The sequence below is a fragment of the Vanessa tameamea genome, chromosome 24 (assembly GCF_037043105.1).
Source record: "Vanessa tameamea isolate UH-Manoa-2023 chromosome 24, ilVanTame1 primary haplotype, whole genome shotgun sequence".
Taxonomy (NCBI): domain Eukaryota; kingdom Metazoa; phylum Arthropoda; class Insecta; order Lepidoptera; family Nymphalidae; genus Vanessa; species Vanessa tameamea.
The window spans coordinates 5,178,887-5,205,877 of record NC_087332.1 but is presented as its reverse complement, the minus strand read 5'-3'; the positions used below and the strand labels follow the sequence as shown (position 1 = coordinate 5,205,877).

The 26,991-nt window shown below is 31.0% G+C and overlaps 1 protein-coding gene across 2 annotated transcripts; it reads left to right on the top strand.

Moving 5' to 3' along the window:
- The first annotated feature begins 1,191 nt into the window (after nucleotides 1-1,191).
- Nucleotides 1,192-26,950, top strand: LOC113402749 (ileal sodium/bile acid cotransporter-like). Of its 2 annotated transcripts, XM_026643059.2 has the most exons (12): nucleotides 1,192-1,342; nucleotides 13,972-14,148; nucleotides 15,297-15,449; nucleotides 20,957-21,087; nucleotides 21,403-21,522; nucleotides 22,019-22,193; nucleotides 22,278-22,540; nucleotides 22,630-22,816; nucleotides 23,370-23,445; nucleotides 24,028-24,041; nucleotides 24,850-24,956; nucleotides 25,737-26,950. In XM_026643059.2, the coding sequence occupies exons 1-12, from the start codon at nucleotides 1,339-1,341 to the stop codon at nucleotides 25,761-25,763; spliced, it is 1,434 nt and encodes a 477-aa protein (XP_026498844.2). In that variant the 5' UTR covers nucleotides 1,192-1,338; the 3' UTR covers nucleotides 25,764-26,950. The 2 variants fall into 2 exon arrangements, with proteins under 2 accessions (XP_026498844.2, XP_026498845.2); XM_026643060.2 differs by lacking the exon at nucleotides 24,028-24,041.
- Nucleotides 26,951-26,991: the final 41 nt, after the last annotated feature.

Below are 26,991 nucleotides of genomic sequence, written 5' to 3'. Positions count from 1 at the left end.
TTCAAGTTTGCTTCATACCAAATTCCATCAAATACGTTCAGTGTTTTGGTCGTGAATGAGCCACAGACAGACAGACGTTAGACTACAGCATTTGTAATATTACTACAGATGATATCTTCAAAATTATACAGCATTCTCCTTCGCCTTAGTCATATTTAAAAATCACAGTTATTTATGTGTTAATTGATATTACTATATTTAAGACTTATTATATAAGGAAAAATAGTTACTAGAAACAGGAATATACAGTCAGAGGAAAACCCATTTTAATTTTATTTTGTAATTATTTTAATTAATGGTGTAACATTAATAACCTATGTCAAATAATCCAATTTGCGTATATCCTTCAATTGAAAAGTTAGGAAAATATTCCAAGGACTCGTGATCATATCTGACGTAACATTAATCATATTATGCTTACTTTATGAGTTCCGGTTTGAAGTGAACTACTGTGATTGATAATGTTCTTTTGACTAGTTGGGGTCGATTTGAAGTAGAGAACAGTAGCAATTGTGCAGAAGATATATGTTAACAATGTTCTTAACGTTCAAATGTGTACCCTACAAAAACAAATAAGCATTATTCCCAAATTCTCATAATCTGATGGAAGTTAGATACGGCCAGAAACTCCAGAAACTAGTCGCAAGCAGGGCCAACGGCTTTTCATGCTTTCCGAAGCAAGAGAAGACGTTGTTGATCATCATTATCAATTACAAACAGCGTGCAGAGCTAGAGTTTAAGTAACCACCGAGACCGAATTTAGAGGAGGGCCAAGGCTATAACCCCGGACCCCCACAAGAGATTATTTTTATAAATAGGGACAAAATTATATACATAATTAAAATAGTAATAAGGAGTATAGCATAGCATAAAATATTTATAAGGAGTAATCATTTTTATTTACCCAATTGTCTTAAAATGTGATACGTAGTTTTTATTATTTTACAATTAATTTGAATATAAATAAGTAAAAAGTTATGAAATAAAACTTGTATATTTAAACGTAAAAATTATAATGTAGTATGTAATTAATAATTATAACTTTATTAAAATGGTAGTAAAGTAAAATTAAACTTTATAAAAAACTGATACAATCGCGAGTCGCGATTTCTTGGAGCGGGAATGCGGTATGATACTCAGTAGCCTTGATACATTAAGTGGGGGACAGCATTCGTTCGGATTGGTTGTGCGAACTTACGGCGAATTTTTTATTTTATGCCAGTGACGAAAGCAAGCGGTGCCGCGATAGCCGCCTCGCGTTTGACGATTAAATTTACGAGTTTGTCACTTTCTCTTAAATTGAATTAGAAGCCTGTTTTATTATTGTTACGTCATTTGATGGGTAAGTCGATCACGTGATCTACTTTAATATTGCGTTACATGTTATTATGCCTGAACATATAAATAATTATAAAGTGTTTAAAATAAGGTATGTAAATAATGATTGGTTTATGTAGTTTCCGGATAAATTTCCATTGAAAAATATTCGAATTGCGTAATGTGGAAGATCTAGAATAAGATTAAACAAACAATTAAAAAAGGTATTTAAAAAATATATGCATACATTTAATTGGTATAATAAACAAATCATCTTACAAACCTTCGTATTATTTATGTGCATATTAAAATAATATTATCCTAACATTTATTTATATCGATCTAATTAATTTATAAATACTTTTTTTCGTATAACGTTTCATTATGTATGATGCATAATCAGGATGATCTTCACTTCTTGCTGAAGTTTCACTTACGAAACCAGTATGGATATCTTGGATTGGATGATCTCGTTAACATTAACTGATATTGTAGTCATTAAGATACGTAGTTTTAGCAAAGATTGCTGTTTCTAACCTGAGCAAAAACCACTCAATGCTCGTGTGCTTAATTTGTGTTTATAATTATGTTCGATGCTTAGGCATAACATCGTGAAAAAAGAGTTGCATCGTGGGTCACTAGGTTGGACGTTATATATTATATGATAGACATAATTAAAAACGAAAAAAATTAACAACGTTTGAGATTAATTAGATGACAAAAAATAAAAATATTTTTAAAAATTTCGTATGAATAAAAATATTAATACTAAAATATGTAGCTTAAATAATATTATTTAAAACCCTATACACAAAATATAGAAAGAGATATAATAGATATAAAAATAGAGAGAAGGGAAGCATAAAGCTTTTTCCTTGCGTGACGATTGTTGCCAGTTCACTCTACTTTAAGCCGCGTCAAATCATTCTTTTCTCAAACCAGTCTAAAGAAAAGAGGTTTTAGTCCACCTGAAAGATATTTATAGGATGGCATTTAAACAATTAAACATTTATATAGTTTTACTTTTTACACAGCATTCGATGTACAAAACATTTGCACAGCAATTGCATAAAGATAACTGAACAGTAAAAAAGTTTATAAATACGCTACATGATATGCGTTTTTTATTTGTATTAATGACCGAAGATAGAAACATGTTTATAAAATTGTAATTATGAATTTAAAAACATTTACTAAAATTATCTATAAATATCCTCGTATGATTCATATTTCTTAATGTCGATTGATGGGTTGAACGGATGTGGATGTGTAATAGATATTACCTAAAAATGTGCCAATTTTTCCCTGAAAAAATATAATTGAACGAATATTTAATATTCATGAATTAATGAATAGTTTAAACGAATTAATGTTGTTGGAAATAATATTGTATAGTCCGCATCATAATTTAATTTTAGCTATGTTTATTTATTTTCATTGATCGTTTTAGACGCACTAAAAAGACAAATATATAGTTTTTTTTTTTAATCTATATTATAATAGGCAAAGACAACACTGTTAAGTAAATTTTCTCATCTGTTGTCAATTGACGAGCTATAGTGTTATCAATAAAAAAAAAAACGAAACATACAAGTTTATAGGTATAATGTTTCTCGAAAATATCATGTATATGGTCGAATTTCTAGATGGACACTAATAATATCATAATAGATTATTGGTTTATCCACTGCAGTCATGAAATAATTTAAAACAATATTGAACATCAACTGACATAATATGTTACATTTTGATACTGTTCGTTAACTCATGGAAACGTAATTTTATTGTATACCATATTATAACTGTTAGGTTAGATTAAGACCTACTTACCAACAAGCTTGTCGCAATTGAAGATTTTCTCATAGGGTCGGCTCCTATTTTTGGTTGAAAAGAAAAGAAAAAGCGCATGCTTTGTAGCAATTAATATCGTCGTCGGAAAATATGTTAGTGGATCCTTTCTCAAAGTAGACTCGATAACGCAGAACGTACATTACACGGCGAGTCTGTATAAAAAATAATCGATGCAGCTAAAACTGGTTTCCATGGTACTCATGTAGAAATATATAGATCTTATGACTATCCCTATAAGAGTTATATTAGAGTGAAATATCAGAGCTTTATAAACACCTTCGCACGTACATTCACACTCAATTGCATATTCCGTTTTTATTCTCGTCAATACGTCTCAGTGTGGATTTTAAAAGCAATGTTTTATTCAGGCTTATCCGAGGTACCTTATGGAAACATTTTGCTTTGGCTGTATTAAATATTTATGAGTTATAATGCAATATGCATTCAGTCAAGAGGAAACTAATAGTATAACTATACATAGATGTAGCAAAATAAAAAAGTTAACACTCAAATTCGAAACTTTCCACTCTTAGTTGTAAATAAAGTATGATTATAAACTTCGATTCTTGTATCAATAGTGTTTTTTTCACAAAAATACAGAAACTGTCAAACTTGTTGTCAAACTTGACGTTGAAAGCAATCAACGACTTAAGAAATCCATCATTAAAATTTCACCAAAAAGTATTTTTCAAAGTACAAACTATTATTGTTCGATGTATTATCGATCGACTAGCAAATCACTTTCAATTCTACAACGGCGCCAAATATTGGCTTCAAATTTTGTTATTGTATTAATTTTTGCATTAACCAAAAATATTATAAATATGTAATTAAGTTCATAGATTAGATCCATAAATATATACTATGGAACAACTGAACCTCACCTATTAGATCCTAACATATGAGTTTATGACACATCGTCTCGGCAGCATAAATATATCCTGTGATTATGACTGCATTCGGTCGTACACTAGTTGTAACCTACCTACCAACTATTATTTATTGCAAATATATAAAAATAAGCCTAAACTGTTTTAAAGATAAAACATGGCATCTGTTTATCAATTAGATAAACTAACAAACGTATTCATCTTATTATTTGATTACATGCAATTGTTATTATTATAATGAATAACCCATTTCTTACCAAGTGGATAGAACGCAGATAAAAATAAATGATGATTAAATAATGCAAGCTATTGGTTTTCATATTCACGGATATCATAGTAAATTGAACGATTGTTCGTATCAATATAGCGTAACTTCTTGAAGTCGGATTTCAATATTTTATGATCGAATGTAATTAGCCTGTTTCCGTTGACGATTAAAAAAATATCAACTAGGGGCAGCAGTAGTCTATTGTCAAGAATTTGAAAAAGGAATATTTTTTCTTATATAATTTTGTCTTAATATTATATTTGCATATCTTTCTGACATATGGCTGGATAAAGGTGGAAGTGAATCAATCTGAAAAAGAACCAAAGACCTTTTATACCGCATTTTGTAATAAATAAGATATTTAATAATAATTTATAACAATTTGAATATAGTTGCTTAATTAACAATCCTTATCAAATGGCAGGAAAGTCATTAATTGCTATCAACAATGATAGGTTGGAGTTCAGTGCCGGGCATCTTTTATGGTTTGCGGACAGTCCCGATTAATTAATCTCTTGCAATAAAAGCTCTTAGACTATTTGTTTTTTTTAATTATCTTATGAAGATTCTCGCAAATAATTTACTTGCGGGAGAATCGTCCATAGCCATTGGCTTTGAAAGAAGTAGATTTTATTTACTATTCTAGCGGCAAGATACGATGGCCGTTTTGACACATTAAAAAAGTGATGTGAAATGTAAATTTATTATCGATATAATATATTCAAATCTTTGTTTTTTGCAAGTAATTTAATTCAAGTTTTTGTTGCAAGTAGTATCTGATTAAAAAGGTTTAATAAAAAAAATATAAAATAAGTTTAAGTAATATATTCGAACGAAATCAATTTAAATCAAAAATTGGAATTAGAATGAATTATAAAAACGTTCTGTTGCCTGTTCTGAATACTAATATTATTTCTATTATCATTTTCTACAATAAACATATATAAATAAAATAAAATAATTTAAATAATTTATAAAATAGATAAAATATTTACTGTCAACACAAATATAACACCGACTACGAGGTCGAGTGTGAGAGTGTGACGTACACGTTTACGCAAAAAAATAAATAAAAAAGTTATCTTCGCGGTACCCTAATATTTGTAGTTTAGAAATCACATTCGATAAATTTTATGACTACCTGCACGTCACTATTGACAATAAAGAACAACAATTTGCTCCTTTGATGTAATTATTTATTAAATACGAAACTTCATGAGCGGGCAAACGTCAAAACGGCCATCATAGCGTGCCGCTACTATAAATATCTTAGATTCCATGGTTTGGGGCGCCTTTAAATAACTTAATCTTTACTCCTTGTTTCTGTAATATCACGAGGTCATTAAGCATTCAAATTGAATCACAACAATTGATTGGTTGATGTTTGGTAAATTATCTGCAAAAATGTTTAGCATATTTAGCCGATGTGACCCATTGTTAGAAGATTGTGGGCTTAAAACCGAGCAACCACTAATGAGTTTCTATTTGTGTTTAATTACATCCAAACGAGTAGAAAGCCTTAAAATATGAACAGAATCTTCCATTTTTTCCTCATAAATCTCACACATGCTAAAAGTTTCCAGTAGATAGGATGATTGATGATATATATAAATCGGATTCATGCTATGCAAAGCGATTCATACATATATGTAACGCTATAGAATGGTCAAGGTAATTTAGTTGCAGTCTTGTAAACCTCAATGGAATACTACAACTAACTAGTAGAGCCACGAGTTGATAATCCTTGACATAATATAGATTAAACATCGTAATCTTATAGTTGGATTAATATTTATTTTTTTCAATGCTAGCAACTATTTTTCGTTGTGTGTGTAGAAAATAATAATTGATTACTTATTACAGTCAATAATTGGAGTGACATATACGGGACTGGGAAAGGGTTATTTATATTATATAGGGACAGTGATAAAAGATAGAATTTTATATTAACCGCATTATACCTACTTGTAAATAAAATATTATTTCAAAAGAGCACTTAAGTAGTCGTTTTATATGTAAGAATAGCACAAAAACATACTCTACTATATACATTTGATAATGAATTTTATCGATCCATTATTTAAATTAGTTTTTACATTTTATATAAATAAATTTAAATATATTATTTATATTTGTTTATTATGTATTCGTGTGACAAAATGTCCAAATCATTACATGGCATATTAATGTTATTAATATAGATCAGAAGTTTTTTTTAAAGCGTTATATACAATAAAACGTGCCACCTCATCATTGGTGGTCATCACTCATAACTGCCTATAAACAATGGCTCCGTAAGAAATTTAACATTTCCTTACATCGCCGATGTGCCGCCAGCCTTGGAAACTGAGTGATGTCTCTTGTGTCTGTAGTTACACTGACTTACTCATTATTTAAACCGAAACACAAAAATCCTGAGAATTGCTGCTTGACAGTAGAATATATGATGAGTGAGTACCGCCCAAGGCGGCCTTGCAAACAGCCCTCCCACCAAATAAACTCATTATTTAGTCCAGTACATGTAAACCGATACGGCATCACTTTCTCGTTCGATATCTCAATAACGCCTAACCGTATGTGGATAATTCATATAACCTAAATTGTAGAGCGTATAAAAATTAAAATGTTTATAGTCCAAATTTTGGTATCATGACGGAAAGTAATTACCCAGTTATTGCGAAAAACATATTCTTACCCCTTTTTTGAGGTGGCGGAGAAACCTCATAAGTTATAAAGTTTATCAGTTCTTTATAATTATAACACTTAAATTGAAACCTTTATAAAGTAGTAGGTACTTGCTATACCGGTGCGATGACTGCTCGTTATAACAATAAACATATTTTTTTTAATAAATACATATTTTATGTTATCTATACAGCATACATTTAGTACAGCTAGGTTTGAAAATGAAAGAATACAGTAAATCTACATAGGCATATATTTAATGACCAGCGTAGCGGCCATATAACGTAAAAATTATATAATTATACTGTATCGGTTTCATTCGCACTATTGAATTTCGAACATAGAAAATAAATATAGAAAAATAGGTACTTACTTCATCATCAGGGTTTCATAATAAAAGCAAACGGAAATAATTAAAAGTAGTAAAGAATTTTCGATTCAATTACATTCTTGGTTTATAGGCCAGTCAATAAAGCCCGTGAAGGTCAAGTAATTAGTATCATTATGATTTTTTGATATGTGGTTAGGGACGTTAAAATAATAACAAATTAAAATTTTCAACCCTCTGGGGTGAACGCTAGGGGGTTGAGAGGGTGAAAAGCGTTTTTGCTTATTACTTTGTGAAAAAAATTGTTGTATGTATGTATAACAATAAAAAAAAAAAAGAACCTAAAATTAAAAATATCCTAGCTCGATCTTGTCGTGAATCATCATCAGATTTAGACAAAACCCCTTATTTTTGTAAGCTTTTAACATGTCGTGTTTGTGTGTATCAAATCGTTCATCTTGTATCCAACTTTTTACGACATTTAAAATCATTACCCGTCTTATAAATTTGAACTGAAATTGAAAAATTTAAAACTGATTGACAACACGTAAAGAAATGCTACACATTCCAAGATACAGTTAAGAACAAGCGCATCATTAAATATATAAAATAATCTTGTGGCCTGTTAGACTTATAATTAAACCGGTTATTTTATTTGCAGTTTTTACAATCCAATTTATAAAGTACAAATGATCCTGATTTTAACATTATTAAATTCAAATTTCTCACTCTTTGGAAGGGCTTAAAAATAAGGGCATAGCCATCGTGTACATACAATACATACATATTGGTATATTTTTTACTATTTCGTGTTAAACTTCAGTTAGGAAGACGATATTTGAAGTGTACTATGATATCGAAAATTACACTGCACGATATCTAATGCCTATGTGCAAATTGCGAAGTCTCTTTATTTAGAACATTTAAAGCGATGACTAATTCCGTTGCAGTGGTAATTGGTGTTTCACTCAAGTAATTATTGAGAATTAATATTAAATTTAAGAAACTCTTCGTTTCACAAGTATACAATTTTCGTACGGTCTATGCGTGCAAAGTAATGTTAATATCAATGACAATTTCAAGGTTAATAATTACTTTATCATTGACATAAACGATCAACATAAATTCTTATTTTATATTGTTTTTTTTTTTTTTTAACTGGCATATATGCATTTGGCGCTCATTGGGTATAGTCACTTGTCTGTATCTTTGGTGTAATAATTTAATTATTTGATTAATATGTGCGATATGATAGATGTGCCAGGCGCGGTCCGAGAGTCAATACAATTGAAATTTCAGAATAAAATATTTAATCCACTTGTTTGTGTGATGTTATACTATGTATTGGAATTAAAGCCATGTCAATTAATATTCTTACTAAAAATATAAACAATGTGTTTAGATCCGGATCCGCAATACCGAAACCTAATACATTTTTAATATATTTCATACTTTAAAAATAACCAAGTCTCATACAATATTGGTCGTTCATAAGCCAACTTACGAGATCATTTTTCAAAATTATTTTTACAATGTTTGCTTATCCTACATAAGTAGCTTCTTTGCAAAATTGTATGCTTCCAGACCCACTCGCTGCTTACGCTGTCAATCCGTCAGTGATATAGTTTTATTATTAAGATACAAACACATAGACAGCAATATTTAGAACAAAGGGTCTTCAAAAAATGAGATTGGCTAAAATTATGATATAAACGTTAAGACATTACAGCAGCATCCGCATGGTAAGGTTATACTTATATAAATAGCTTTGATAATCTTAAACAATAACTGCCTATCAGGAATTCGCATTCATTCAATAACTAGAGGCAATAATAATCTTAAAGCGAGCCTGACAATGACAGACGATGTCCTGTTAACAAACAAGTGTCTATTGTTCTCGAGTTCATGATAACGAATAATACGAATAGCTTACAAATAATTTCGATTAAAGGGCGATTAGGGCCAGTTAAATTAGTGGCTAGTGTGTTGGAATATTAGAGCCTTAATGACTTTATCATTAAGGCTCTAATATTCCAACAACATTTAGTTTTAATTGTCGTATGGCCAGGGCAGGCTGAATAGGTACAAATCAGCCTACAAATTCAGATTCCTAAGATCAATATCACTTCCTGGAGTGAATAAGACTGGCATACAAGAATTAAAAAATGCAAATAAAAAATGAAGATGGCATTTAAAATTGGAATCCCGGAAGTTCGATTGTGATGCTGGCTTAAAACATAAACACGTGGCTATATGAACTACTAAAAATACGGACAACACAGCAAAGTTACGATTATTCAAAATGTATTACTATGTATTCGTGAAGGTTTTATTTGCAAGCTGTAGCTTAATTTACATTTTTACTCAATATATGACGGATAGGAAGCCTTAAACAGAACACCACTTTACTTTAGAAGCTTAATCACTATTACTAATAAATAAATATATTGGTATTTTTTTACGTTTACTCATATTTTATTACTTTAAACGATTAGATTGTAACACATGTTCGAGATTTTCTACTTTTCCAAGTTATTGTGTATAATATAATATGCGACCCATCCGGCATCGCACGCTTTTAGTTTATTAATAAAGTAAATAATATGCTATAAATATAATTTATACTCTATAGCACTCAGGAACGATATAGCTTTCTACCAGTGAAAACATTTTTAGAATTATATCATTAGTTCCAGATATTATCCCCTGCATACATATTAATAATAGAATAGATAACCTTTTAAGTTAAAAAAAAGTATAATATTATTTTGATACATAATTAAACAGTCATTAATGACTGATTTAAGCTCACGGCACCCAAGGGCCTTCTTAATCCAGGGTGTAGTGGATGCAGTAAACCCAAGCGTTGCAAGTGGGGGTGGGGCCAATCTGGCCGATGATGTCCAAGTCATGGACCATAGCTGAAGCTCATATTGTAGAATTTATTTTAAGATAGGCAAATAAGCAATTGTTGGGTCACCTGATGGTATACCTACATGATCGCTAATAGTCATAAATCCTTCAAGCATAAACCTTTATTATTATATAGAATTATTTATTTATGATAGTGAAGACTACTTATTATTAATAATAGTACAAATTTACGAGCAAATGGGCCACCTGATGGTAAATGGTCACCACCGCCCACGTCGTGGCGTGGCGTCACAAGAAACATCAACCATTCCTTACATCACCAATGCGCCACCAACATCAGGAACTAAGATGTTACGTCCAGGGGTGAGTGAGCCAGTGTAACTACAGGCTTGTGCCTGTAGTTACACCCTTCAAACCGGAACACAACAATACTGAGTGCTGCTGTTTGGCGGTAGAATATCAGATGAGTGGGTGGTACCTACCCAGACGGGCTTGCACATAGCCCTACCACCAAGAAGGGTATTTTAATTTATTGTAAAAAAAATACGCTATGTACATGTCAAAAGGATATTAAACGAAGATGAGTTATCGTATTGACTATATTCCTAACAAGATAACGAGTACCCACGTTAAAAGACAACATTTAGATAAATGACCCAATTTAGTGAGATAACATTATATTGCAAAAGATATTATCTATCTATTATCTATACGTGTTTTCCTATACGTCATAGATAACTCAGGTAGTATCCTCGTAAATACCCCTTGTTTATTTGACTTGACTGTACGTGTAGGTACCACAAACATGCCAAACAGCAATATTTAGTATTATTGTTTTTCTGGGTGAGTGAGCCAATGTCACTACAGGCGCAAGGTATATAACATAGTCCCCAAGGCTCATATACATACAAGGAATTGTTAATATTTTTGCCCGAGAAAAATACGAATTGTTATATATGTTGGCCGTCCTTAATTTATCGATGGTAATTGAAAATAACCTTTACCGTCATACCAAGTCATGAAGACAAGGCGAAATAACAGTCAGAGTTACCACGTACTTAGTTATCAATTAAGTCGTGACGTCAATAATCGTAGACTGGCTTTCCATGTAGTTCTTCCCAGTAGGTCGTAATATATGTATATTAATGTTGTTCGGCAGAGCTTTTTTTGCTCGAGAAACTGCTGTGGTCCCTTGTAACAGTATATTAGTAACAGTAGGCACAATACTTTCTTGGTTCTCAAGTTGGTGACGCATTGACTATTTAGTGGATAGATAAAATGTTTTACAGTGCCTTCTTCTTTGAGCGGTGGTGTCAAGTTACCATTAGGTGGCAACTTGCCAGTCTACTTTTAAATAAATAAATCGAATGAATCCAAAGAAATTGTTCTTATTATTATAACAAGATTCCATTGAAGTTTGCTCCTGACAAAATGCGTCTTTAGGGGACAGGTTTTATAACCGGAAAACTGTGTTCAACAATTCAATCTATTGTGCAGATAATAAAGGCATACTATCTTAAAATTATATACACAAAATCTATTGCGTTATTTAAATTATAACGTTATTTAAATAATTTATAACAAGTAGTTCACCTTTGCATAGTATTACAATATTTGTTATTCCGTAACGATAACAACACCTACATATGTTTCTGTATGTTTTATTATCTTATAAAAATGCAACTTAAATATAGATTTATTTAAATATTTATCATATTTAAATAAATGTATATTTTTAGAACCAGAAATAGGAAGTACTGAATGAAAAAAATAAACAAATAGGCTAACCTTTACAACAATGACCTTTAATTTACAATAATAATCAATCTAACACAAAAGAAAAAAATACATTTAATCTACAAGAGAAATAACCTCAACACTACACAGTCAATATGATAATTGCGATCCAATCTGTCTGCCGCCAAAAAACAACTCCCGCCTTTTTTTTTTTTAAAGTTGTTTGACATGACGCAGATGTCGCTCGGCTAAGATGTTTATTCCAACAATATATTTTAAAGTTTGTATATGTTCATTGCACTGTAGGGTCTGATAGTTTCTAATCGTTCTGAGACAGATTGTAAATTGTAAGAAAATTGTGATCGGAGCATTTAATCTGTACTAATATTATAAATGCGAAAGTAATTCTGTCTTTATGTCTGTTGGCCTTTCACCGTTAAAACAACAGAACCGAATTTGATGAAATTTGTTATAAAGCAAGCTTGAGCTAAAGGAAAGGACATAGACTACATCTTTATAACTAATCCCCTAAAATGCAAGCGAAATCGCAGGCGACTAATTTATAATAAAACTTATAAATATATCCGATACTTTCGGTTAGGATATTGTTTTTATTATTTTTCGATCTTATCTTATCTTACAATCTAGTAAGTTACATCTAGTATAAACTAACGGACCTTATAATTATTCTTAACTTTTATATATAAATCCTTAACATATAAAACCTTTTATGTAGCACTCAGTAGAAAAATTAAGTGGAACGTCATTAGGATTCGCATCAAGGTCAAGCATTTAAATATTCTGATAACAGTCGAGTAAACCGCACGAAGGACACACTTTTTAAGAGCTTTTATGAATTGCAATTGTATCTAGAACCGATGTGTTTTTTCAAAGAAAAAATGTTAGCGAAATATATTCAAACCCGACCCAGCACCATTTAGTTGTCATGTAGTTAATTTATGGTTATGAAGAATTATATAGTCGTTCTCGTGCTCGGCGATAAAGGAGAACATCGTGAGGAAATGCACGTGTCAGTTGAAATTACGACACGTGTGTATACACTAACCCACAACACGTAGCAATTTCATGGAAAAAGTTCCAAACCTTCTTCTCGAGAGGTGACGACGCCCTTCTCCAACAGTGGAACATTCATTGACTGTTATTTTTACATATAAAATAAATAAGAAAAAAATGAAACAGGTATTTTTTTAGTAAAACCACAGAATCCTTACAGATTGTAACTCCTATATTATTAGATAATAGCTTAAAGATAAATTAGTGATAAATTAACTAAATACATTGTTATCGTCGTTTATCTCTACGTGACATCGTCCACGATCGGTTCGAAAACAAAGCGAAATTGCTTATCAATTTTAAACCTTATCCGATTGACATAAAGATACAATGATCGTCAAAATAATTTAATTAAACCCTAATTTATAAATATATATATGGTATTAATAAAATAAAAAATTTATAAGTTCTCTTTAAGTCTGGCTTCGAGTCCAGCCAGACATAATATTAGCTTAGCTGTACATATAATGTACAAAGTGTTTTAGTTTAGTAAATATTGTGATATTAGTTTTTATTAATTAGGAATAATAAATATATTAAACAAAAGTGAGTTAATTTTGTCGGTATTTTATACGCGTAAAAGTAAAGTATTCCATCAATGCTTACAAACATGACATAACTGAATGATTTATTCTTATGTTACACTAAGTTATTATTTAAGGATTATTTGACGTTCGCCTTCGGTTTTCACTCGAGTTAACACGTCGAAGTTAATAGTGGATCCGGATTAGTTCAAACTAATTAACTTATGTCTCAACGCAAAGATATCGCTTCCAGGGTATATTATTCATATATCATAATTGTATAAAAAAAACCCACAAGTAGTCCAAACCCAAAAACCGTCTCAATATTATCGTGGATGTTAAGAATATTGTCTTCGTAATTTTTTTTAGCCGTATGGTATAAAGTATATACATATATATTGATACATATCTTCTTTGTTTTAGTGTATGCATCCAGGATGTGTCCAATATGGCCACTACATCTAATAATTTTATACATAGTGGCAATTTGTCCTATGTGGGTGCTGTGCCAAGCAGCACCGAACTACCTCGCCAAATTCCTGTCGGAAACGGTGGAGATTCACATGGGCGAATATTATTACGTCAACGTTACTGTCACAGGTAAGGAAGTATACTTTAATTAGCCATAAAATAAAATACATTTTTTCTTAATCAAAACTTTAGCCAAAAAATTTAATAAACAAAAAAATAATCTTCTGTTTTTTTAACTAATTGTATATTTACTTATTTACGCAACAACACGATATACATTTAATGATATATAACATGCAAACATTCTTAAATTTAATCATTATTATTTGTTAATAAATGAAATTAATATTCATTGAACATTTATAAACAGAGGAAACACATGATTCAAATTTTAGAAACAAGTTCTAGTTGTTGTTAATAATACTATTGTATATATGTTATGTAAATAAGTAACCTAGCCGTGGTATTACAATGTAGAGTATTATTTTTTTCGAACGAATAGTTTATTTTTCATTATTATTTTTGAATATTTTATTGTTGATAATAGCCCAGCTTCCATAAATATACTTAGTTGATTTTATCATCAATATCGAAAATCACTCTGTACAAATTATGGACCAATTTATATATTTTTATATGTAAACACCAACAAATTTAATAGTGTACTTTCGGAGTACCTTGCTTTGCAGATATTGTAGAAAAAAGTATACACCTTATTTATTACAATAGACAAAGGAGTACATAAGCAAACCTTACATATTTCATGCGACTTGCTTTGCTATGTTATTCACAAAAACAGTACTTATTTAGAATGTTTTTATTTTACTTCCAAAGTTCTCGGTTGCAAGCGACCGATATTCAACACACAATTTTTTCACGAATACATAATGAATGCTTTAGATTATTTATTCAAGATCTCCAAAAACCAATGACATCCCGTCAATTCAATGTCAAAATTGTTTATTTGTCTTTACCCCTCCTGTTATTGGAATACCTCTATTCCTTTTAATCAAAACAATTATTCTCATACTATCTAAGTAATGGAACACTAAAGAAATTGAGTGTTATAAAATATAACTATTGTGAACAAACAATTTTTTGGCATATTTCTATTGGTGAATAAAGATCTTTGCATTTTTGTAAAAAAAAAAAAAATCTGAATACCATAATGTGAGTAACACACAAACATAAGTATTTACAGCGTATTGGTACTAAAGTAAATAAATCGTAATCCAGCTTTTATTGCTTTATTAATAACATGAATTGTATTTTTACAGGATCAGATCTGCAAGTAGGTGATAAATTATCGCTAATTACGGAAAAAGAACATATAGCGTCAGGAAAATGGAATTCGACGTATCTCCTCACAGATTTAGATGTTAATAAGGGTAGTTTTGAAGGCAGATTGAGGGTAGATGGACATTTTCTTGGTAAGTAGACTTATTAATTCATTTTTAATACGAAATGAACCGTGAGCGTTTATTTTATTAATAACATTAACTTTTACTGTTTGTCACGGAATACACAATGTATTTCGTAAAGACTTCAGTTACCGTCACAATGCGAGCTGACTCGTCAAATTGAAATTGGAATAGTTCATACTACTTAACTGTGATCAGGGCCGGATCCACCATATAGCTTTTTGGACTTCAGCCCAGGGCCCCGTGGGTTCAAGGGCCCCCCAGCTAAGTCAAGTCAAAGTCAAAAATAGACGATAATGCGAAATAATCCATAACTTTATTAAATTAAATAAATCGTATGGTTTGCAGCCCTGCGAGTCCTGCAATTAATAAAACCCATTCAATTAATTTAATTCAAGTCTACATTCAGATACCTCTTGCATACCTGTTTCATTTTTTGCATTAGATAAGTCTTTGATAGTATAGAGAGATAGTGTTATTGATGAATGTTATAAGCTATGTAACTTTAGGCAAAGAAGTAAACCGTAAACACAACTGGCAAACAACACCAAAAATACACAAACAAAAATATAACGGTATAAAGAATTTAAGGCATTAAAATTTTGATCGAGAAAGTTCAATTGAGAGCCTTGAAATAAAATCATGTCGACCCAAAAAATAAATACACCAAAGGTACAGCAAATACACCTGTGAAGATTTTTCCCCAACGACTACGGTCTGAGCCGAGGTGCGATCTCATACGAGACACCCTCAGGACGAACGTCACTCGCGAGCTCGAAAGGGCTCAAACTTCAAACGGCTGAGTCTAGCACTCGCCCCATCTTCCGGTGACGCTGTAAAGGCCAGTAGGGCCAGCTCTACTACAAACATGATACAAAACAAAAGCCTGTAGAGATTGTTAGTTTAATAAAAACGGATATGTATACAATTTTAACGCAGGTGCCGACCGTAGGTAAACAAGCAGTGAGTTTATATATATAAACTCACTGCTAGTATATATAGCTATATATATATAGTTTAATATTCTTGTTATTATATATTGTTGTATAATTTTATAATTACTAAATGTAATCGGGCTGATATTCATTTATTTTTAAATGATATTCATAAAATTCGATAAACATTAATTCCTTGATTATTATACTTTGCATTCGTTTATCGGTTATTATCGTTTACCCATATGACCTTTGATGTGGATTAAATATTTATATACAATTAAATTTACATTTTAAACAAGCGATATTCTTATGAAATAACTTCGAATTTAGCATCAGATTTTATACAATGTGTTCCTCACAGAGCGATAGAGATTTTCTTAAATATAAAAGCATTGTTGCTAAAAAGAGATGCATATATTGTTAATTACTATTATAGTGACTCCGTATTTAAAATAAAAATAGTAAAACTTAATTTAGTAAAGTGAAACAGTGTTATTTTATAAAGTTTTGAGTCAATAGCTATCATCTATCGTTTGTGACTATTTTGGACCAAACATTTTATACTAAAGGTGAAATTGTGTTATGTATGGTCTCTACAAAAAATTTAAAACAGATTTAGAATTAATCCTTAACTGTGTATTTTCTATCAACTTTGACAGTGCTTAACTAATGTCAAAAGTGTATGCTAAGTGGTTTATGTGAGGTCATTTCTGGAATTTAACATTGCAAGACCGGTTAATCTATTTTAAATTTCAAGTGACTTCTATATTGATTTTGATTGGTCGGTCACTATAAAAAAGACGATTTCTTAAGTAAAGCGAGGAAATTTAAATTAGGCGCTAAAGATCTTGGCTTTAATGACAATAAAGCGCAAATATTTTTTAATGATCACTTGACTAGTGATAATAAGTTTCTTTGTGAAAGCGAAGGAGAACAAATATCTATATACAAACATGGGTTAAGAATTGTGCTATTATGGTACGTCGATCAGATACAAGTCCCATTATACATATTTCTAGCGTCTCTGATTTAAACAAAATAAAGTAGGAATGATCTCAATTGAGATTATTTTATTTGACAAAAGGTTTGCTATCAGAGATTGTTTAATATGTTTTTTTTTTATTCGTATTGTTATAGTTATTTTATTTTTTCTAATATGTATGAGTATAATTTTAATTATTGTTTTTGTTATTCATGTTATAAATTACATTTTTTGCACGTCTGGGATATTTATTTATTATTTTTATATCATATTGTCTACTGTAAGTGTTGTCGGAATTGCCACTCCTACTTAATGACATTAATATGTGTATTTTAAAAACTTCCTTATATAATGTGTTCGAATAACCTTTCTATTTATTACCAAAATGTCCGAGGTTCAGGAGCTTATTGAATAATGATTATGATCTTATTAGTTTAAGTGAAACATGGTTGGCTCCTGGAATCTTTGATGCTGAACTATTCGATAATCGTTCCAATGTATACAGATGTGACCGTGATTATGCATTGAGAGGGGATCGGATGGGTGGAGGTGTGCTTGTAGCAGTTAGACGTGGTTTCATAGTCATCGAATCTAAGCCTATTGCATTCCCTGGTGTTGTGGCAGATGTGATACAGGTTACTTTGCAGATAAACAAACGGCCTACTTCCAGTGTGCTACAACTCTTTTGTTGCTATTTTCCTCATTGCCGATATCAGTCGGATAGCCTTGATAACTTTTTTGAATCTGTTTCAAATTCTTATGTGAATAAACCTCATGATCACTTTTTGATATTAGGTGATTTTAACATTAGTGCCGCTACGTGGAGCTATTCTGATCCTTGTTCTAATAATATTTTAAATGCAAATACTAATGATACTTGTGTTCAGTTATTATATAGTTTTCTACAATTTACAAATTTTAATCAATTTAATGTTGTTCCCAATATTAATGATAGATTTCTTGATTTGGTTATCAGTGATGTTGACTGTAACGTCAGTCACTGTAAAGAACCGTTGATAAGTGAGGACTGTCATCACCCTGCTTTACTTACAAATACTCGCACATCAGCCACCCTTACACTGCGCCCTCCTATTCAGACCGTGTCTATCTTTTGTGCTGCTGATTATGATGCCATAAATTTAGAGTTTTCTCAGATTGATTGGTCTGAAGTTATAGATATGAATGACATAGAAGCAGCACTAAGTAATTTCTACCAAGTAATTAGCGTTATTATTAAAAAGTACGTTCCTACCAAAAAATGTTATGGTCTAAGGTATCCTCCCTGGTATACTAGGGCTTTAATAATTATAACTAATGAAAAACTAAAATTTCATAAAAGCATGGAAACAATCATTTGTTGTACCAATTTATAAGACCGGTGATAAGCATTACATTTAAAATTATCGACCTATATCTAAACTAAATACTGTAGCTAAATTATTTAAAAAATTATATATGATCAGTTATATTTCGTTCTAAGGCCGCTTATCATCGACCAGCAACACGGATTCATCAATGGTAGATCTACTGAAACGAATCTTTGTGAGTTTACTCATCAACTTGCTACAGTGATGGACAATGGTGGTCAGGTGGATGTTGTATACACTGACTATTCGAAAGCCTTTGATAAGATCTCTCATTCTCTGTTGGTCAAAAAACTCACTGCCGTTGGTATTCACGGTGACTTGCTTCGTTGGCTCGAATCTTATTTGAGGGATCGTAGTCAAGCTGTTTCTAACAAAGGTTTTTGTTCATCGTTTGTGCCCGTTACCTCTGGTGTTCCTCAAGGATCTCATCTCGGGCCATTATTATTTAATATTTTTATCAATGACATTATTCGATATATTCATAATTGTAACATATTACTTTATGCGGATGACATGAAAATTTTCAAAATAATAAAGTCGCCTCAAGATTGTTTATTACTTCAAACTGATCTGATCAATAATTTGGATAATTAATGTGATAAAAACCTTTTACGCTTAAATATAAAAAGATGTAGCATTCTAACATTCACAAGGAGACTGAGGCCAATATTATTTGACTATAAATTGCAGAATACCGGTCTGGTCAGAGTTTCTGACTTTACTTATCATATTAATTATATAACAGCTAAAGCGTATCAAATGCTAGGATTTATTCTAACGTTGACTAAGGAATTTAAAAATAGCTTTACCTTTATTCTACTTTTTAATGCTTTTGTTAGGTCTATCTTGGAATATTGCTCTACAGTTTGGAATCCTTATTATAAAACGTATATAAATAAAATAGAAAAAATTCAGTCAAAATTTTTGAAACATTTGCAATTTAGAGGTGGCTCTTCCGATAATACTGAAAATAGTGATGTCTATGGTATCGTCCCGTTAAACGTGCGTAGAAATATAAGAGACCAAATTTTTTAATATAAAATTGTCCATAACATTGTTGATTCTAAGAGTCTTCTTAATAATGTACTTTTTAAATGTCCCCGCCTTAACGCGAGATCCAAACTTTATTTTTTGTACCCCTTTGTAAATGTGACTATTCAAAGAATATGTTCTTGTTAAGTTCGTGTAAAAATTATAACATACATTGTAAAGAATTAGATATATTTAACTCGAAAATTAGTGAATTTAAATTTAGTTTACATCATATTACTAAACTGTAACTGTTTCACTTGCTTTTTATACTTTCTGTTTTTGTTTTTATTTTTAATGTAAGTTGTCATTTGTTTGTATTAATTTTAAGTGGAAACTTGATTCATTTATGTTTTTCTTATATTTGTTTTTTTACTATTAAGTGTAATTATAATTGTTTGTTTCCCAAATAAATAAATAATTATATACATATATATATCATACATGAAAAAAAAAACGCTACCATGTTATTTACTTTGTATATAGAAATTTATAACATTTCTATGAAAATGCGAATTCATTACTGCATCTGGGTTCATTGATCTGGATGTCTGTCCTTTCACACACAACAAGTACGTTACCCAAGTAGACTCACAATCACTTTCATCGCCGTCTCGTTGGTTTAGCGAATATCTTGTAATAGTGCAGGTGCAAAGGTTTTTGGGATCAAGCCCGGGTAATTATTTAATGGGTTTGCTTGAAACGTGGCCGGCAGTTTCAAAGTCTGTTTTTACAATTCCAAAAAAAGATAGATAGTCTGCAGGAATTATACTCACGTGTCTCGGAAAGTAATTAAAGTAGTTCGTTCTGCGCTTGAACTCTTCCCAGTCGTGTTCGATTTCCCTATCGGATTTTAGGAATGGAGAAAAAGAAAAAGGCAAAATAAATACACTACATAATATGTCCCGCGCATTTGGGTATTGGGCCTTGATTAGCCGTGTCCGAAAGTTTTAAGGACATCATCGTTACAATCATTTTATAAGATATAATTTAATTTAAACCCTGATCGTAATGTTGGTTCTACCTAAGATTAATCCCTTTCTCTTTTCTAAAGACTTCGTAATATGATTTTTATAATTTTAAACTTGTGGCTTTGTGGATTTAAAGTAAAAAATAAAACCTACAAAACTATATTATTTTAAGTACAGCAAATATATATAGGACAATATTTTTATGATTTTTATTTTCTTTTTTTTTCAGGTCGAACAGAATTAGTAGTCGAAGCAAATCGTGGTACTGCACAGTATATCGTAAATGGCACTCTGCCAATTACAGTGACGAGGCCACAGCGTATTATAGATACAATATTCACAACCAGTGTTGCTGTATTTGTAAGTTCATTTTTAAATGTTTTTTGTAGGATAAATATGGCTGGTCATACACCAGTCATATTTATCACCAATTTTGCCACCAAATACGAATAATTTATATTGTTGTATTGCGGCTTAATTGCTAAGTAAGCCATACATTTATTTATTTCTGATTTGTAAGTAAAACACTAACTCATCTCTCTGTGTTATCCACGAGTATAAAATACTAAGCCATTACTTAAGTACAGCCTGCTACATACTCATATAAATTTGTGTAAAAACAAAGTTAGTTTTAAGTAATAAAAAACTTATCGAAGCAATGGACATTTTTTTCAGGTTTCATTGATCTTCATTAACTTTGGATGTGCGATGCACTGGCCCACTGTTAAGGGCGTGCTGAAGAGACCCATCGGTCCAGCCATCGGTATGTTTGGACAGTTCATCTTCATGCCTCTGGTAAGATTTTTTTACCCTTTACTTATTCAACTCCTTTATTACTGTTAAGTAAACTTTATTTATTTGTTGGGTAGAATATATTCAAACCTTTGACTCTTGTTGATTTATTACCTAGTATATAAGGCCGCAGACTTCAAGGTCCTGGATTGAAAAAGTTATTGGATTTTTCTCACGGAAAATTCCAGTAGCAGTCTACTTAAAACAGTTGCTCGTGCGCCTGAATACTTTCAGGTCGTTTGAATAGTCAATGAATCTATTCCGGTGGTCACTTGATCACAGATGTTGGTGATGATCTTATTCACGTGACAAGATTATAAGAATCAACTGGACTATTGTCTTAACCCCGTTTACTATATTCTAGAGAGGATGGTAGAAATGCCTACAAGGCGTAAGTCAGAAGCGTGTTTTGTCAATAGTATTATATCCCTAATACTTTATAAGGAAGTTAAATAATAATACTTGATGACCTATAAGTTGTCTTAAATTTTTTCCGCAGATATCATTCGGTCTCGGTTTTCTTATATTCCCGAACTCGCCCGCTATGCGATTAGGAATGTTTTTCACGGGCGTATCGCCCGGTGGCGGAGCGTCGAATATATGGACATTCATATTGGGAGGAAATCTTAATTTATCGCTGGCCATGACCACCATATCTACCCTGGCTTCGTTCGGTAGGTTTCATTTATTTATATTCGAATTGACTGATTAAAAAAAAATACAATTATATTTTATTTTATTTTGTAATGTTTTTGCAGCATTCATGCCAGCCTGGCTGTTCTCTCTCGGACAAGTTGTGTTCGCAAATGCGAGCATCGTGGTGCCATACGTTCGCATAGCTACGTTCGTCGCCGGCCTCATTATCCCCTTAATGATCGGCTTGGCCATGCAGAAGCTCACGCCAAGGGTGGCAGCGTTCATGGTCCGGATCCTCAAAGGATTTTCGACCACACTTCTCTTGTTCATCATTATATTCGCAATAGTGACGAATTTGTACATTTTCGAACTGTTCTCTTGGGAGGTTAGTAATAAATTATTGATGAGATTTTGTACGTAATGTTCTATCACATCAGAATCTAAAAAAAATGTCAACAATCGTTATGATTGCAGATAGTAGTAGCGGGTATATGCATCCCATGGCTAGGCTACGCTGTGGGCTACGTGGGTGCTCGCTTGCTGGGACAGTCGCACGAAGACGCAATCGCCATTTCTGTCGAAATCGGTATCCAGAACACCGGCATCGCCATCTTCCTGCTGCGGTACGCGCTGCCGCAGCCGGAGGCCGACCTCACCACGGGTGAGCAGAGCAACTTCATAGCAAACTTGAGCCGAGATAACCCGCTTAGATAGCTAGATACGAAGCCATCTTACGATGATTTCTCCTGCGTCTGGACGAAAAACCTTCTTAACCGATTATGAACTCAAATCCGGTTAGACGTCAATGAGTCATACATGCGTAATTTTTATTTATTCATTACAATCTCGGCGGTAAAAGGAACGTCGGCTTCACTTGGGTTAATAAATCATGTTTTGGATGAAATTCTGCCATATTTTATCTACACGTGTTTTATGGAGTAGCGAGAGCAATGGAATATTTAGGGCCACAATATATCACATAGCCTTCACAAGCTAGGTCGTTTAAAGGCCGTTTAAACTCCAAAATATTATTTTTGTAATTTCTGAACAATGTTTTGTCTCCCGAATCAGAATTACTTTAATTTGTATTACATTGTATAAAATATATATAAAGATGAAAAATAAACTAAAACATTACAAAATAATCGCATACTGTCCATAACATGTATATCCTTTATAACATAAATTTAAATGTGTATATTTTGCTTTTTCAGTGGTACCAGTGTCAGTAGCGATCATGACACCTGTACCAAATACCATCGTATACATAATACAGAAGATTATGTCCTGGTATGTATAAAACTATATTAACTAAAGCGTGTAGTTGATGTGTTGTTGTGAATTTTAAACAAAATGCTAAGAGATATATTGCAAAGAATATATTTCTTAAAATAAGATTCAAGTGGTTGACACGCTTTCCTGGGGGATTCATTAATTCGATTGATTGGGTTTTTGTTCTGGGATCATTTTTATGTTTTGAGTACAGGGTTTACGGTTGCCCTTGCTCTTGCACAAAAAATGTGTTAATTAAGAATTATCGACTTTACTCGACGACATAAGGAGATAAATTTTATATGACACGAAAATCTTATGATGGAAGTTATATCAAACTCATTTCAAAAACAAAACTTTCTTTTATTTTATATAAAATCTTCTTCGTAAAACCGTTTTTCACATTATTGTCTATGGTAATACAAAAACAAAAAATTTGGTAAAATGCACAAATAATGCACTTATTAAAAGTACAGAATGGGTTAATGTTATCTGTGGGTTAGTCCAACCAAAAAATTAAAAATTATGCGGTATTCAAAAGTTTTTAAAACTAAATTTTCTATTTTCCATACCATGTCATCATTCCCATACGCGCCATAGCAGGGGATGTAAGCGTACGTATTCAATATCATAAAGGGGTGGTGGTCGCTTGGGATGTTGTCAATGCATGTGATATTAAACATGAGAAATGTGTATACTCCGTATTTTCAATGTCAGAACTTTTAGCTCTAGTTTCCGAAATGCTAGTCAATTTAAATAATTTGAGATTAATCCAAATGGTCATTAGTCAATAGCAACCGATGACGCGAGGCGACCAATGAGCGTTCGGTATTTTGTTTTACTAAAGTATCTTAAATTTATTAATAAATTTACTAACTATTCAAGTAATAAATTTCACGATATTCATTTATGTAATTAAAATTAATTGACTTGGGTGTTGTTATTTGAGTCCCTTCTCCATATTAATATGAAGAAATATATATTTTCAATGGATTTAAGATTGACATCGAATTATTCAATTTATACCATATAATACCTCTCTTTGCTTAACCAGTATAACTTTACAAGTAATTTTTTACCTTCCTATTAAAATAATTTGAACTAGATTATAAGATTAAAGGTAAAATAAATTACACTATTTCTCATGTTCGAATTACAAATGGCTTTAAGCAATTTTTATGGTGAAGTTACTACTGCTGTAGAGAATAAGGCTATTGTTATGATGCTATTATTTTTATTTTATTTTTTTATTTTTATCAAATATAATTTGAAGTTTAATATATTTTTAATCGTCTTTGGTTCTATTTCTCTATACAGCATATAAACAAAGTATTCTTTTAAAATTAATAGTAATTTTCAGCTTTGTAAATAGCTAAATTATATTTAATAAATATATAATAACCAACAAATTTATATCCACAGCGTCAGAAACAAAAATGCCCACAAAAAAATCTTGGAAGACGACCTCAAACCAGTTTCCGAGGCCCCTGAGCCCGGCGTCATCTCTACCATTGATGTCAAATAAACAGGTCTCAATGCTTTAGGACTTTAGAAGCAAGTTTAGTTTAACTGCCTACCAAAACAGTTTAGAATACGTGAAGTTTTATTCATAATGAAATATTTTTGAAAACTACCTGAAAGTAAGTGGTCACCACAGCCCGTAGACATTGGCGGTGTAAGAAATATTACGGATCCCTACTTCGCCAAGGCAGCAATATCAGGAACTAAGATGTTATATCCCTTGTGCCTGTAATTAAACTGGCTCTTTCACCCTTTAAACCGGAACACAACATTACAAAGTATATATAATGACCATATGGTCAAATAGCTTCAATAATTGAGTTATTTGGTATGGTACATATATTCAAATAACTTAATTATTGAAGCTATCAAATATATTTATCTATTATGTGTATAATATTAATGAACTATTTTTATTTATTTATATATTTTGTAAATAATGTTGATACTTCTTGAAGCTATAAATTGCACTGCACGTATAATTGAAATATTATGGGAAAAATATTTTTTGTAATATTATAATATTCTATTTTATTTAATTTTGGGTTTACAATATTCGAAAACAAACCCATAAAATAATATCTGAAAACTTGATACATTTATCTAAAATACGTTGTAATGTTTAATTCAATGTACAACGTAATATAAGTGCGTCAATTGCGTGTTTTTAAATACGGAATCTTAAATTTTTTTAACGCATTAATATTGCCTATTTTATTGGCTAAACATTATTAAGTTATTTAACGTCAATCCATTTATTTTTCATATATATATTATTTTGTTTATAGGAGGAGAATTGGGCATCTTCTTCGTAAGCTCACCGTGTACCAGTTATTACGTTGCAATAGAGTCTACAATTATTACCAACAAAATCTTCACGTTTAATCAGGGCCATAGGCGAAAATATATCAATATTTTTTATGATTGATATATTGATGTATTCTTCGATTTTGTAGCGATTTATTATTTTAAAGGAAATGTCTAACTATAAAAAAAATTGTCTGTGGTGCTGCTGTTTTTCTTTTATACAATTATACTAATTTTAATGGAGAAACTAATTGATTATGAATGAATAAAAATGTTTTGAAATATTTTATATGAAAATTTATGAACAAATTTTTTGATAACTTTTTTTTAATATATGCGTTTCGTATACATTATATTTGATAACGCATTTACAAAAACATACTTACTTTACATATCGTAGCAGGGCCTTCATATGTTTTGGCTCAGTATTGTCTATGGACTAAAAAAAGTCTAATTCGTATAAAGAATATCGAAACATAAAAATCTTTTACGGGAATTATTTATTTAAATAAAAATTGTTTTTTAATTATTATTTGTTAAAATTAAAAGTACACGTAAGTGTACTATTCTATTCTAAATTTTTTTTTTTTTTTAATTCCAACGTGGTTTTTTTTATAAAATATTTTTAAAATATCGTTTGTTAAAATTCACCTATAAAATTTTCGGTATATATGTATGTTTGAATATGATTGTAATTTTGTACCATTTTTAAGTTTGTTACACTTTATTGAATTATTATTGATTTATAGTATATTTCAATAGCGCAGGTACATAAAAACAGCTCAAAAATTACGTCAATTCAATGAAACTTTCAATTATGTACTTTTCAATTCGTATGATTTCTATTGAAATAAACTATAAGTGTAGAATTAAGAACTTTTTTATCGGGTGTTTATGAGGCAGTATTTACGTACCTTATTAAAAAAGTTGATGTTTCATCAACTTTATAAGCGAAAATAGTAATTTTCAATGAAGTCTAAATGTTAATGTCGACTTCTCAATTTAATTCGAAAAAAAATTATTTCTGTTGTAGTAAAGTGATCTCTAGCAGAACATGTCGGATTTTCATATGACTGGTTTTATAGGTGAAACAGATGTGAAAAGACTTGAAATAAGAAATGATTGTTATGAGATCGGTATTTTGTTATTGGATGTCATTGTATTTACTATAAAAGACAACTATTGAATGAAAGAATGCAGTTTTAATTTCCCAAACGATAAAAAGGAACCCGTTGT